This window comes from Choloepus didactylus, chromosome 5 (assembly GCF_015220235.1).
Source record: "Choloepus didactylus isolate mChoDid1 chromosome 5, mChoDid1.pri, whole genome shotgun sequence".
NCBI lineage: Eukaryota > Metazoa > Chordata > Mammalia > Pilosa > Megalonychidae > Choloepus > Choloepus didactylus.
Window position 1 is genome coordinate 30,296,062 of NC_051311.1, and position 16,422 is coordinate 30,312,483.

A 16,422-nucleotide genomic window follows, 5' to 3' on the forward strand; every position below is an offset into this window, starting at 1 on the left:
ACTGTACAATCACAGTAGTCTCTTACCTGGTTTCCCCGACTTCAGGCTTCTCTCCTTTGATTCAGTCATCAACACAGCCACCAAAATCATCTCTCTAAAGCATAAGTTTGATCAGTCCCGTCACTGCTTACAATCCTTCAAGGGTTCTCCAATGCTCCTTGAAAATGCCCAAGTTTGACATACAATATGATCTGCCCCTGACTGCTTATTGCTCCAGCCTTTTCTATAATTCCATATTTCTCTTGCACTCCCTTTTGCACACCCTCCATTCCAGACACAATGAACAATTTTTAGTTGATTACTTCTCCAAGGTTGGATACCTTTGCCCAAGCTACTGATACTAACTGGTGGCAACATGCTAATCTGTAAACAGTAGTAGGAATCCCAGCCTGTGGTGTTAATATTATATACCATTTGCCTAAGGGTCTTGAGAATAGGATATACATGGAACTAGAAGACAAAGAAAACAAGCTTCTTCTCTCTATCCTGGTATAAAGCTCCAGAAAAGTTCTGAGATGGTCAAAATTTTCCTTCAATACCCTTTTTCTTCACTTACCTCTCTTCCACATCCTGATGTGATTACCTCCTGCCCTGTGGTTGTCGTGGTGACTGCCCAAAGGCTCTGCCTTCATTTCCCAAGATTATTTACTTCCCTTAACCCAATCACATATCCTCTATTTTGTCCACGGGTGGCTAGATGTAAAAGGATAAATGATATTAATTGAATCCACACTGTTACGAATAAATGATGGCCCCTTCTGCCACTCTGAGGCTTTTTTTTTGCAGAAGATGCTTTTATACAAATAAATTGCCTAATAGCATTTCAGCCAGGATAATGCAGGAATGTAAAAGTTTTCAAGCTGTTTAAGGACAAAGGTATCAGTTCACAAGGAAAAGACAGCATACAATCTCCCAGCCTTGTCTGGGAAAATAGCATTTTAAGTCAGGTCTCTAAGCTGTTCCTATTTTACCAGTTTATTTCCTTTTTACATTTCTAAACAAGACACAGACCTACAAAACCTTCTCAGAGCGAACTAAATTTTATCAAAATGTCTTCTGAAAAACAAACAATTTGGTTGACATTTTTGCCTTTTTAACTCACAATTTTATTAACTACATAGCCAGTAACTACTGAGTCACTAGAATGGGGGAGAAAGGTAAAGGGAGGAAAGCCATCATTCTGTCTGTTGTTAAGACAGAAAAATGTTATATATGTCTTGTGTTACCAGCACTTACAAATTAGCTAAAATTGGCATCCCCTTCTAAGGTGATTTTTTAAAATATTTCCACAAAATCTTTGATACCACCTCCCTTCAAAGGTGGAGTATGGTTTTCCTCACCTTGAGTCTGGGCTGGAGAGAGAGAATACGATGAAAGTGACAGTATATGACCTCCTGGGCTACATAATAAAAGGCACTGCTGGTTTCCTTACTGTCTCTCAGATTACCAGCTCTGGGAGGAGTCAGCTGCCATGTCATGAGGACACTCAAGCACCCCATAAGGAGAAGGCCAAGTAGCAAAGAACTGATACCTCTTGAGAACAACCAGCCTTAACTTCCAGGTGAATGAATGAGCCAACCCAGAAGTGGATCCTCCCCAGTCAAGGCTTTAGATGATCGCAACCTTATGAGAAACCTGAGCCAAAACCACCCAGCTAAGTCACTCCGAGATACCTGACCCACAAAAATTGTCAGCAACAACAAACATTTATTGTTTTAAGTCACCATTACTCAGCAACAGAAAACTAATGCATTTTCTTTATTTACAGAACTTAAGAAATTGGGAAAATAGATTTTATGACTGTTCAGATTAATAATTTAAATACAGATGTCACATATTGTTTTGTAATCCACTTATTTCCATTAACAATGAATCATGAACATCTTCCAATGTTGTTAAATATACATCATGATCATTTTCATTGTCTGCATAGTATTCCATTGCATTGTTGTGTTAACATTTAATTAACAAATTTCCTATGGGCACAATAACCTAAATGTCCAACCATAGGAATGTCCAACCATAGGAAATTTGTCCAACCATAGGAAATTTGTTAATTAAATGTTAACACAACAATGCAATGGTATACTATGGTTTGAACCTGTATGTACCCCAGAAAAACATTTTCTTAAATTTAATATATTCCTGTTGGTGTGACCCCATTGTAAGTAGGACCTTTTGATGAGGTTTCTTCAGTTAAGGTGTGGCCAGTCCAATCAGGATGGCTCTTAATCCTATTACTGGAGTCCTTATTTATAAGTGGAATGAAATTCAGACAGAGAGAGAGAAAGCCACAGAAAGCAAGACGTTGAAATTCAACTGAATCCAGAAGAAAAGGAAAAGAGACCAGGAGTCACCACCATGTGCCTTGCCGTGTGACAGAGGAACCAAGGATTACTGGCAGCCAGCCCCAGAATTCCAGTCTTTGGAAAGAAAGTATCACCTAGATAACAACTTCATTTGGACCTTCTTTTAGTCTCAAAACCATTGAACAAATAAATTCCCATTATTTAACCCAATCCATTTCATGGTATTTGCTTGAGTAGCCTAACAAAATAAACGAAAAGAGTTTTTTCTAGTTTTTCAATATTATAAGTAATGCCACAATAATCATCCTTTTCCATGTGTCCTTGAATACCTATCAAATTAGTTCCTTAGAATAAATTCCTTAAAGGAGAGTGTTACTGGATTAGAGGTAATATACCTTAAGACTCTTGATACATTTTGTTCAACTGTCCTCCAGATAGCTATACCAATTTACATTTACATTCCCACCAACAATGTATATTATCATCTTAAATTTGATCACCAGTGAAGGTGGGCCATGGAGACACAAAAACAGAAAAATGTTCCTGTTCCTGACCTCATACTGACAAATGATGTATGTAAAGGAGGGCATGAAGAGGTCCGCGATATGTAAAACAAGGGCATGTTAGAAAGCAGCTACTTTAAAGGTTATATAAAATAAGGGTTCACAGAGGATGAATAATATGCCCAACTTCCAAACTCCTGCATGCCCGTATTCTACAAGCATCACCAGAATAAAGGAAAAAGCATAGGCAGGTAACCAAGGTTAACTCCTTATAGCTTTTGTAAGAACCTCTTTTGAGGTACTTCTACAATATTATGAAACTACCTTTTTTTTTTAACCTTATTTAAGAGAGCTAGTAGGCAATTAACTCCATAACTCTAGAAAATCAGCACACATTCAAGCGTTAAAAAAACAGAGCACACACAAACACTGAGGACTGGCGGTTTAGTATGTGGAGCCCTTCATCTTGGGGCTTGCCCATATGAAGCTCGTTACTGCAAAGGAGAGGCTAAAACTGCATATAATTGTGCCTAAGAATCTCTCCCTGAGTGCCTCTTTGTTGCTCAGATATGGCCCTCTCTGTAGCTAAACCAACTCAGCAGGTGCCCTCACTGGCCTCCCCCCATACGTGGGATCTGACTCCCAGGGGTGTAAATCTCCCTGGCAATGCGGGATACGACTCCTGAGGATGAATCTGGACCCAACATCCTGGGATTGAGAACATCTTGTTGACCAAAAGGAGCATGCGAAATGAAACACAATAGTTTCAGTGGCTGAGAAATTCCAAATGGAGTCGAGAGGTCACACTGGTGCATTATACAGATAACACTTTTTAGGTTTTAATGTATTGGAACTGCTAGAAGTAAATACCTGAAACTATCAAACTACAACCCAGTAGCTTGACTCTTGAAAACGACTGTATAACAATGTACCTTACAAGGGGTGACAGTGTGATTGTGAAAGCCTTGTGGATCACACTCCCTTTATCCAGTGCATGGGTAGATGAATAGAAAAATGGGGACAAAAACTAAATGAAAAATAGGGTGGAAGGGGGGGATGATTTCAGTGTTCTTTTTTACTATTATTTTTTATTCTTATTTTTACTTTTTCTGGTATAAGGAAAAGGTTCAAAAAATAAACTGGGGTGATGAATGCACAGCTATATGATGGTACTGTGAACAGATGATTGTACACCATGGATGAGTATATGATATGTGACTATATCTCAGTAAAACTGAATTTTTAAAAAAATAGAGCACAGAACAGTGTGAGGAAATTTAGCACCCGGGGTGCAATTTTAAGGAGGCACTCATTCTCAGGGACCAGGAAGTGAAGGGTCAGCACTTGTATGAACCTGCTTAAACCCTGTGGTGATAAATGCACAACTGTATGATGATACCGTGAACAACTGATGGTACACTGTAGATAATTATATGGTATGTGAATATAACTCTATAAAATTGTATGGAAAAATATAAACAGGGATGAAAGTGCTGGAGAAAACATGGAGAGAGGGATGTACGTATTTACTATTGGTTAGGAAGCAGAATGGTTTAGCCTTTCTGGAGGACAGTGGGGTGGTTCCACAAGAAGCTAAGTATGTGGGTGCCATAAGGTCCTGCAACCTCATTAGGGGGCAAATACTTGGAGGATCTGAGAGCAGAGACATGAATGGAATTTGCACACTGGTGTTTGTGCATACTATGGAGACAGTATGCATGATATGCAATGGATGGAGGTGGCCTAAGAGTATATCCACTGAGGAACAGAATGGTGAACTGTCATGTACATATACAATCGAATATTGAGCAACTGCAAGGAGTGAAGCTGTAAGACACACAAGGACATGAACGGATCCTGTAAACAGCATTTTGAGTGAACTACACCAGAAACAAAGACAAACACTACAATGCCTCACCAATATGAACTAACTACAATGTGTAAACTGAGAATTGAAGCTTAGAGAACAGCTTATCAGGGGAACACTTATTGTAACAGTCCCTAGATTGTAAGCTCTTACAGCAGTCACATCTATTCCTGAATTATAATGGCTATCTCCAGATTCGGAGATACTGATCCCTTTGTGTATAACGTGATCAATCCCTGGAACTTTGGATATCTGTGCGACACCTGAAACTCAGAGCTAGAACTCAGCAGATATGAATGCATTAGCACATACAGCAACTCTTAAAAAAAAAAAAAAAGACTTCAATTAGAGATATGAATGAAGCAGCTGTGGTTATGACTAGGGCAAAATGGGCCAAAGGGTAGAGGTGTTTTAAAAGTTCAACTTCCATGTGAGACCAAGGGAAGAGATGTTTAGTTGGTGCAGGATCTAGATTTCCTACACAATTTAATTCATACAGTTTGTTCAAATACCATAATCATATGGAATTTTGAATAGAAGTGAGACCTGGTAGGTTTCCATAGGTTAGTGTGAAATAGTGACACATCTCAAAGCAATTTGGGCAGAGAATAAAAATATATATGCAGGGCCCCTGAGGAGCTGGGGGAAAATGCAAAGGTGCTGGACTTCCTTACCTGGATTGTTGCTGATGTTCTTACAAACACTGAGGACTGGCGGTTTGGTGTGCTGAGTCCTCTATCTAGGGACTTGCCCTTATGAAGCCTGTTACTACAAAGGAGGGGCTAAACTTGCTTCAAACTGTGCCTAAGAGTCTCCCCCTGAGGACCACTCTGTCGCTCAGATGCAGCCCTCTCTCTCTAAGCCAACTCGGGAGGTAAACTCACTGCTCTCCCTCCATACTTGGTATCTGACTCCCAGAGGTGTAAATCTCCCTGGCAACGTGGGATATAACTCCCGAGGATAAATCTGGACCCAACATCATGGGATTGAGAATGTCTTCCTGACTAAATGCGGGATGTGAAATGAAACGAAATAAAGCTTCAGTGGGTGAGAGATTCCAAATGGAATTGTGCCAGTTTGGATGTATTAAGTCCCCAAAATGCCATGTTCTTTGATGTAATCTTTTGGGGGCAGACGTTATTAGTGTTGATTAGATTGTAAGTCTTTGACTGAGTGTTTCCATGGAGATGCAGCCCAGTCAACTGGAGGTGATAACTCTGATTAGATAATTACCATGGAGGTGTGGCCCCACCCATTCAGCGTGGGCCTTGATTAGTTTACTGGAGCACTATATAAGCTCAGACAGAAGGAGTGAGCTTGCTACAGCCAAGATGGATACTTTGAAGAATGCACAAGAGCTGAGAGAGGAGCTTCAACTTACAGAGACATTTTGGGGATGGCCTTTGAAAGCAGACTTTTGCTCTGGAGAAGCTAAGAGAGGACAAACACCCCAAGAACAACTGAAAGTGACATTTTGAAGAGGAGCTGTGGTCTAGAAAGAAATGTCCTGGGAAAAAGCCATTTTGAAACCAGAACTTGGAGCAGATGCCAGCCATGTGCCTTCCCAGCTAACAGAGGTTTTCCGGACGCCACTGGCCATCCTTCAGTGAAGGTACCCGATTGTTGATGCGTTACCTTGAACACTGTATGGCCTTAAAGAATGTAACTGTGTAACAAATAAACCCCCTTTATAAAAGTCAATCCATTTCTGGTATTTTGCATCCCGGCAGCATTAGAAAACCAGAACAGGAGTCAAGAGGTCACTCTGGTGGGCATTCTTATGCACTACATAGATAACTCTTTTTGGGTTTTAATGCACTGGAATAGCTAGAAGTAAATTCCTGAAACTATCAAACTGCAACCCAGTAGCCTTGACTCTTGAAGATGATTTTAAAGCAATGTAGCTTACAAGGGGTGACAGTATGATTGTGAAAGCCTGTGGATCACACTCCCTTTATCCAGTGTATGGAAAGATGAGTAGAAAAATGGGGGCAAAAAACTAAATGAAAAATAGGGTGGGATGGGGGGAGGATGATTTGGATGCTCTCTTTTATTTTTATTTTTTATTCTTATTTTTACTTTTTCTGTTACAAGGAAAATGTTCAAACAATAGATTGGGGTGGAGGTGAATGCACAACTCTATGATGGTACTGTGAACAACTGACTGTACACTTTGGATGATTTATGATATGTGACTATATCTCAATGCAAAATGAGACAAAATAGTTTCAGTGGCTGAGAGATTTCAAATGGAGTCGAGAGGTCACTCTGGTGGGCATTCTTATGCACTATATAGATAACACGTCTTAGTTTTAACATATTGGAATAGCTAGAAGTAAATACCTGAAACTACCAAACTCCAACCCAGCAGTCTGGACTCCTGAAGACAATTATATAAAAATGCAGATTACAAGGGGTGACAGTGTGACTGTGAAGACCTTGTGGATCACACCCCCCTTTATCTAGTGTATGGATGAGTAGAAAAATGGGGATAAAAACTAAAGGACAAATGGGGTGGGATGGGGGGGATGATTTGGCTGTTTTTTTTTTTCACTTTTATTTTTTATTCTTGTTCTGGTTCTTTCTGATGTAAGGAAAATGTTCAGAGATAGATTGTGGTGATGAACGCATAACTATGTTATCATACTGTGGACAGTGGATTGTATACCATGGATGATTGTATGGTGAGTGAATGTATTTCAATAAAACTGAATTTAATAAAAAAAAAAAAATCAATTGCTTTCCTATATGCCAGCAATGAACAACTGCAATATGAAATTAAACACAAAATGTCATTTACATTAGCACCCCCAAAAATGAAATACTTAGGTATAACTTTAACAAAATATGTACAAGGTATATATAAGGAAAAACTACAGAACTCCAATAAAAGAAATCTAAGAGCTAAATCAATGGACAGATATTCCCTGTTCACGGATAGGCAGACCCAATAGTGTTTAGATGTCAGTTTTTCCAACTTGATCTACATATTAAACAAAATTCCAACCAACATTCCAGCAAGTTATTTTATGGATATTGACAAACTGGTTTTAAAATTCATATGGAAAGGCAATGACCTAAAATAGCCAACAATACTGAAGAATAAGAACAAAGTCAAAGGACTGACACTATCTGGCTTCAAGATTTAGTATAAAGCTACAATAACCAAGACGGTGTTGTATTCCCAAAAGAATAGACAAACAGATCAATGGAACAAATTGAGAGTCTAGAAATGGACCCACACAAATACAGTCAACCAATCTTTGACAAAAGAACAAAGACAATTCAGTGAAAAAATTACAGTCTTTTCAAAAAATGGTGCTGGAGCAACCATTTTACATAGACAGTACAATGCAAAAAAAAAAAAAAAAAAAGAATCTAAACTTTACACCTTCACAAAAATGAACTCAAAATAGATCGCAGATTTAAATATAAAATGAAAAACTATAAAAACTTATAGAAGATAACATAGAAAACCTAGGTGACCTTGGTTTGATGATGACTTTTTAGATCCAATAGCAAAAGCATGATCTATGAAAGAAAAAAATGGTAAGCTGGACTCCATCAAAATGTAAAACTTCTGTTCTGTGGAAGATAAGCCACAGATTGGGAGAAAATATTTGCAAAACACATATCTGATAAAGGACTTTTATCAAAAACATACAAAGAAGTCTTAAAGTTAAAAAATAGGAAAACAAATAAACCAATTAAAAAATGGACAGACGAGCTAAAAAACATCTCATCAAAGAAGACATACAAATGCCAAGTTAATATAAGAAAAGATGTTCAACATCATATGACATTATGGGATTATAAATAAAAACAATGAAATATCACTACACACCTATCAGAATGGCAAAATTCAAAAATCAAAAAACCTGACAACTTCAAATGCTGGCAAGGATTTGGAGCAGTAGGATCACTCATTCATTGCTAGCGGGAATGCAGAATGGTACAGCCACTTTGGAAGACAGTTTGGCAATTTCTTACAAAGCTAAACACCCACCATATGATCCAACAATCACAATCCTAGATATTTATCCAAATGAGCTGAAAAGTTATGTTCACACAAAAACCTGCATACAAATGTTTATAGCAACTTTCCAAAAACCAAAAGCAACTAAGATGTCCTTCAATAGGTGAATGGATAAACAAACTGTGGTACATCCAAAAAACGGAATTTTATTCAAGGATAAAAAGAAATGAGCTATCAAGTCACAAAGACATGGAGGAATCTTAAATGCATATCTCTAAGTGAAAGAAGCCAGTCTAAAAAGGTTATATACTGATTAATACCACTGAATTGTATAATAAAAAGTGGTTAAAATTTTAATGGGAAATTTTACTATATATATGTTACCAAAATTAAAAATTATAAATAAATAACAGACCATATGCAAGATTCCATTCCAACTACATGACAGTATAGGAAAGGTAAAACTATACAGAGAGTAAAAAGATCTGTGGTTGCAGGGAGGCTGGGGAACAGGGTGTTACAGGGAATTTTGGAGGCAGTAAAACTATTCTGTATGATACTATCTATAATGGTGAACATATGACATTAAGCAGCTGTCAAAACCCACAGAACTCTACAATACAAAGAGTGAACCCTAACACAAACTATGGATTTTAGTTAATAATAAGGCATCAATACTGGTTCATCAATTATAACTCAAGTACTGCACTCATGCAAGATGTTAATAAAAGGGGAAACTGTGAAGTGAAGGGGGGTATAAGGGGAACTCTGTATTACCTGTTCAATTTTCCTGTAAACCTAAAATTGCTTTTAAAAATAATGTCTAGTGATTAAACAAACAAACAAACAAAAAAGCAATAGACAAAGATTAAAGAGATCTTAAGTCTACTACCACTTTTATCTCAACTATCTATGGAAACTTGGAAAAGAAATTTTAAATTCCTTCTGCCTATCTACAACATTTTCTATATCCACACCCATCTCTATTTTCTTTCTTTTAAATCTCAAAATACTTCTCTCTACTGCTCACAATTGATTCTTCTTCACCTTCTTGCCTCCTCCAGGATCCTGAAAGCCACTTGACTCCTTTCTTATATTTTCAATCCCTACTGCCTCTCTACTGGTTCCTTACTTGGTCAATAAACTTGCTCAAGTTTCTTTCATCCTTTGAAAAAAAAAAAAATTTTTTTTTTCTTTAGACCCTGAATTTCCCCCTGCCTCGTATTTAATCCTCTGGTCCTTTTCAAAAGATCTACTCTTTTTTTTACTTCCCATTCACTCCTCAATGTGCTACAATTTGACTTCCAACTCCTACAGCCCTGAAGAATATGCTCTCTGTAATGTCATCAAAGTGTTCATATTTCCAAATTCAATAACTTGATAGTATTTACCTAACTGCATCTCTGCAGCATTCGGCATTGCTGATCACTTCTTCCTCCTTCTGGAAACTCACTTCACTCTGATGTATCATTTTTCATAAGTTTGCTCCCTGCCCTATTTATTAAATGGTGCAGTATCCCAATAATCCCTCTCCATCCCAAACTCCACACTCTTGCCCCAGAGGATTTCATTCTAAGTCAACCATTGGCTGATAACTCCCAAATCTGCATCTCTTGCTCAGATTTCTCCACTGAGTTTAGCACACGTACAGTCCAATTGCCTGTTATACATGCTCACCTATATCCCACAAGAACCTAGATATCTTCTTCAACAATCTTTTTGGAGAACCTATTCCCCAACCCTCACACATATCTAAACTGCTCTATTTATAACCAGAAGATTGTAGCCCTCTCTCCAAACTCAGTTTATCAGGTGGAAACCTGACTCAAACCAATCAGATTCTCCTGAAAATTTGGGGTTGAGACTGAATTGACTTGGATGGACACTTGAACCTGGAAATCATATATAGCCAAGAATATGTGCAAGATAAATGAAGAAAGCCAGTCTGCAGAGAACCAAGAATGAAGGAGACAGAAAATGGAGACCATACTGCCCAGGGAGAAAGTGCTACTGATGGCTTAGTATCTAGTTATATTTCTGGCCTTTAGATTCTGTGAGATCCCATCATATCCTTCTAGTAATTTTTTTTTTTTAATCTACTAACCTAGTTTCAGTGGATATCTAAACTTGGTCTCAAATGACCCTAAAGATGTTCTTCTATGTACTACCAAAAAAGACAAAAAAAAAAAAAAAAAACCTGCTACCTAAATTGTCATGCCATCAAGATGTATCCTGATTTCAGAAATATTAAAAAGTGAAAACTTGTGTGATTTTAGAATCAGTGAAACCCTAATATATAAATATTCCACATATACCATTCCACCCACCTGGAATATCCTTATCGTTTTCTACCATCCTTCAAGACTAAGCTTAAACTCCAGCTTTTCCTGGATCAGCCCCACGGAAAATCCAGAATGCAGTCATTACTGTCCTCTGTTATTTAACTTTTAATTGATTATGAACTCCTTGAGGGCAGGGACTTTTCCTTACAATTTTTCAGATCCTATATAGATTCTTTACAAATAATAAACACTCAAAATGTTCATTTAATTTGGGGGGAAAAAACTATAAAAATGTATTTAATTAAAGGGCGGTAACTATTCACTTTTCCACTACAGTCAGGAAAGAAGGGAAGATTTCAAATAATATTTTTTTAATAATTCAATTTTATTCAGATATATTCACACATCATGCAGTCATATAAAGCGCACAACCAACTGCTCACAGTACCACCACATAGCCGTGTGTCCAACACCAAAATTAATTTTTGATTATTTTCATTACCACACACACAAAAGTAATAAGAATAAAAATTAAAGTGAAAAAGAACGCTTAAAAAGAACACTGGGTGCTTTTTTTTTTTTTTTTTGCCCCCGTTTTTCTACTCATCCATCCATACACTTTTATATTCAACGTTACTACTGTGAAGGCATTTCTTGAATCAGCCATCCTATCCTTTGGTTTATGTTTGACAGATATATTTTTTCCCTCTCTCTCTCTCTTATTGTCTTTTAATGAACCAATCCTGAATCTTTTTAGTACTGAACCTTTCTCCATATCTCTTTCTCCTTTCTTTGTTTCTCTGTCAGTAGGGCTTCCTTTAGTATCTGAAATAGGGCAGGTCTTTTATTAGCGAAATCTCTCAGCATTTGTTTGTGAAAAATTTAAGCTCTCCCTCAAATTTGAAGAAGAGCTTTGCTGGATAAAGAAATCTTGGTTGGCAATTTTTCACTTTCAGAATTTTAAATATGTCATGTCACTGCCTTCTTGCCTCCATGGTGGCTTCTGCATAGTCACTACTTAGTCTTATGCTGTTTCCTTTGTATCAAGTAATATTTTAAGACATGGAGTAAAGATCATGATAACTTTTTTAATGAACAAAAGGACTTACACTGCAGCCGAGAATTAGGGGAAATAAGCGTATGTAGCATGTGTAACATCATTAGCTGTCAGGAAACTTAAAATTAAGACCACAATAAAATATCCCCACCAGAACTGTCAAAATTAATAGAACTTACAATTCCAGGTCCTGGCAAAGATGTGGAGCAACTGAAACTCTCAGATATTGCCAAGTGGAGTGTAAACATGCACACCACTTAGGAAACTGTTGGAAGTAGTGCGCTAGAGTTAAACATATGTGTCACTTATGACCCAGCACAGGAGAGAAAATGTCCACCAAAATATATGAACAACAAACATCCATAAAAAATGGAATGTATAAATTGTGCTATATTCATACAGCGGACTAGTACAAAACAGTGAAGAACCACTGCTACACACAATATTCATCGATTCCACCTCTCAGACATAATGCTCAGCCAAAGGAGCTCAATACCAAAAAAAAAAAAAATAAAAGACAAGCTGTATATGACTTCATTTACATGAAATTCAACAACAAGCAAAACTTATCTATGGTAATGGAGGTCAGAATAGTAGTTTGGGGAGGAGTACTGAATGGGAAAGAGGGCATTTGTGTTGGTCATATGGCTGCATACAAATGTAAAAATCCTCAATCTGAAGTCTTTGTTAGTGCCCCACCATTTCCCTTTACCAGGCTAATGAACCCATCCCCCAGTTGCTACACACTGGCAGCTCAAGGCTCTTTACTGTCACCCTTTCTGGAGAATTGCCCTTGGCTGAGGGTCCAAAAATGTACACTCCCACCCTCATCCCATCCTCACAGGCACAGCAGCCTGCAGCCAATGACTGATAAGGGGGTACAAAATGTCCTCCCTCTTGCCTCAAAAGGGAAAAACTCAGGGATATCAGCCATGCTCTGGAATCAGGCTAAAGGTAGGGTGCAGCTGAGAAGATACAGTGCTTAACTTTTCCCCAGCCCTATCCTGCTTCCCTCATTCCCTTTTCTCCTTCAATATTACTTGCACAAGAATCTCCTTCTCATCAGACTCTTCTACACAACCTGATCTAAGACTTGTATAATTAATATTTGCGTATTAAGTTTATGTAAGTTTATACCTCAATAAAATGTAAAAGAAAAAGAAAACATTTTTTCTTTGCACAATTAAAAAGTAAATGTTTAATCTCCCCTTGAGGTTTGATCAATAGACAACTGCTTTGCTCAGAGTAACTTGGTGAAAAAGGATCAACACCTTTTCACCAAGTCCCTGTTCAGGGAATGTCAGGGCAATCCTGACTGTAATACAAGTCACAGGTTCCTACACAAATGAAGTGACATGGATTCTAAGTTGGTAAACTGCCAGTAACTTGCTATCTGAATGTACAGTCACTCAACTTCTCGGTATCTCACCATCCAAATTTGTAAAATAGGAGGTTTGGCCCTGAAGTTCACTAAGGTCCCTTCCAACTACAAAAATTTGTGGGTAGTCACTACTACCCACAAACCCTGCCACCCCTGCACAGCACCCCCTTGCCACCACCTCAAGCTACCCTCCACCCCTCCCCAGTTCCACCCTTCTGGTCTAAGAAGCACAACCATGGATCCCACTTGAAGATTCCAGTCCTATCATACGAAGTGCAAAGCCTGAAAATCATCAGTTTCCCTCCAAACTCCCTACCAAGATTCCCTTTCTCTACCCCCCACAAACCAACATCATACATACATCCTCATAGCACAATTTTTTGAAAAGTATGTTCCTACTTGGACTTGATCATCCACTTAGGGTTGTGTTTATCAGATTCAAGTTATAATAGGCAAAAGCATATTAAAGAGCACTCTAAAAATTCTTTAGAAAACAGGCAGCTAAAATGGATTCTATTAAACTCTTCAAACACTCCATCCATGGGACCACACTTTAATTTTTAATCTGGTAAAACTGAAACAGAGGCAGAAGGATTCAAGGGCCAAAACAGTGGAGAACAAGCGACTGAAGCAATGCCAACACCAGTACTAAAGTATTTATTAACAATTCCACTGAATCAATAGATACCAATCATCAGAGGTGGATAACTGGAAATTCCAGAATTGGAGGACAGCATAGTAATCACATTTTGTCGACCCTTAAGCTAAATAGTTATAAGAATAATTACATGACCAATCAACTAGGAAAAAGTCCTCAAGTCTCTCCAGAAATATGTTCCCAGAGGCCTGATAAAGAAAAATGCTCAAAACTCTGTGGGTCAAACAGGTGACTAATTATTATTTTAGGGATTACTGATATTAAAATATATATATATACACAAACACACTACTTACTTTCTACAACAGAAAATACCCTTTAGGTAATATTTTAAAGGCAATCACTATTTAATGGCAAATGTGATAAAGTATCTAAAGTTCATTTCTGAAAAGAAAAACATTCTGCTCCTTGCCCCTCTGCACAGAAAGAATAACTTCACCGTTAGCATGAATAGAAATTATTGGTGATTCTAATAGAAAGACCTTTTCTTAATAGCCCTTCTTTCAAGATCTGTTTAAAACACACACACACAAACACACGTGTAAAATTCTAGCAGGCTCTTTACGTATCCTTATTGATGTACTCTACCAGTTTTGCCTCATTAAAGATGTAAATAGCTCCTTGCCCATGATGACCAAAGTAAAACCATTACTGGCCAATTTCAGGAAGTGACTTCTTACCAATCGCGCTGCTGCTAGACCTTTTCGGTCATTCCTCCCATTTGGGTTTTTATAAGGTCAGAGTGCCCTAGTGCTTAGCAAAATAGGAATTCTAGCTGAGCCACCACGAAATTACTTACTTAAAACAACATTCTAAAACAGCAGCACACTAGCTGTTGCCTCGTATTGCTAGATGCCGACTTTACGACCGGACTTAAAACTTAGAAGCGAACGAAAAGAGCTCTTCCTCCAGACCAACAAGTCAAGCTTTATCACCCCGAGGGCCGTGGGGGCGCAGGCATTTTGGCCAAAAGTGTCGGCTACAGCCACCCTCTGGGTGGGGCGCGAGTCCCTGGTGTTTGTGTATGCGGTGGGAGACAGCATCGATTGGAAATAGCCTTATTCTAGGAACATCCCACCTGCTAAAACACGATTCCGAAGACGAAAGCGCCGAGAAAAGAGACTCTCCTAACAACAAAAAAAACGATGTGCTTCCTTCCAAGGAAGATTTTTAAGAACATATATACTATATGTATATATTATACAAAAAGGCTGGTATCTTACCTTCCTACTTGCTCCTCCAAGGGACACCTTGGGCCTGGTTTTGAAATCCCCTTCAAAACTAAACATCTTTACAGCTTATCCCATCTAGGAGGAGATCCCGACCCCTAAATACAGCCAGGAACACACGGGGGAGGGGCGGAGAGGGTCACGCCGGGGGAGGAGAGGCGCAGGGAGCGTGACACCGCCGCCCCAGCCCCAGGCACTGAAGAGGAGGACGACGTCGGCTGCTGCGGCTGCTGCTGGCGGAAAAATGATTCCGTGCCTGAGACCTCCCTTCCCACAGTGGCTCTGCCTGCTCTCCCAGCGTCTGCCCTCTGGGATGGGTAAGGGGCGACCGAGGCGACTATGAGGACGGGGACGGTGACACTGGAGGATGCAGCCCTTCCTCACCTCCCCCCTCATTCAAGTCTCCCCCACTGTTCGCCGCTGAAGCCAAGGGGCGCCCGGAAAAAGGGTGTTGACTCCCGCACTTGCACTAGGAAGCAGCCGCCTTAGGAGAGAAGATGGCCGCCGACTGCAGTGCCCGTCCGCGGCCCCGCGCCCCCGTGTGCAAGCGAGCGCGCTCCCGCCATCGATGTCTCCGGCGATCCTCCCGGCGCGCAGGCCGAAGGGGAGGCCTGCCGGGGCCGCGCCTCTGCCGGCGCCCCGCCCAAGCGTGCGCGCTCTCGCGAGGCACGCCTGGAGGCTAGGAATATTACGCCGGTGACCTCCGAGGGTTCTTCCACCTTTTACCTTGCTCTGCCGTCGGAGGTAGGAGGGAGAGCGAAGCTGCTATTGCAATTCTTACCTTCTAGGGGATGCATATGTCTTCTTGGATCTGCACCGGATCTAGGAGTGTCTTATTGAAGTTGTATCTGACGAGCTCTACGCTGAAGGACTTGAAGCCGACTCTGCCCTCCATAACAGGGCACCAAGGACAAGAATGAGGGGACGGAAGTCAGTGGCTCCCTGAAACCCTGAAATCTTACTCGGAATTTTAGTTGTGCATTTTTCTGGGAAGTAAATTCATAGCGTTCAATATGACGCCAAACAATTAATTTGAGATGAAAAAAATCTAATATTCTTTTTATTAAAAATTCTGATAAATAGTAAGATTCTCTTATTATTTATTAGAATATTTAGATACACAAAGTGGACTAGTCTCGTGAAAAGGGCAACCCTTAGAC

General features: G+C 39.3%; 1 protein-coding gene across 2 annotated transcripts in view; it reads right to left on the reverse strand.

The window, feature by feature from the left end:
• Positions 1-15,788, reverse strand: part of UBE3C (ubiquitin protein ligase E3C) — a 182,202-nt gene extending 166,414 nt beyond the window's left edge. For both annotated transcript variants that reach the window (XM_037835725.1, XM_037835724.1), the window contains exon 1: positions 15,257-15,788. In XM_037835725.1, the coding sequence (XP_037691653.1) occupies positions 15,257-15,322 (66 nt within the window). In that variant the 5' untranslated portion in view covers positions 15,323-15,788. The remainder of the gene's footprint in view (positions 1-15,256) is intronic.
• Positions 15,789-16,422: the final 634 nt, after the last annotated feature.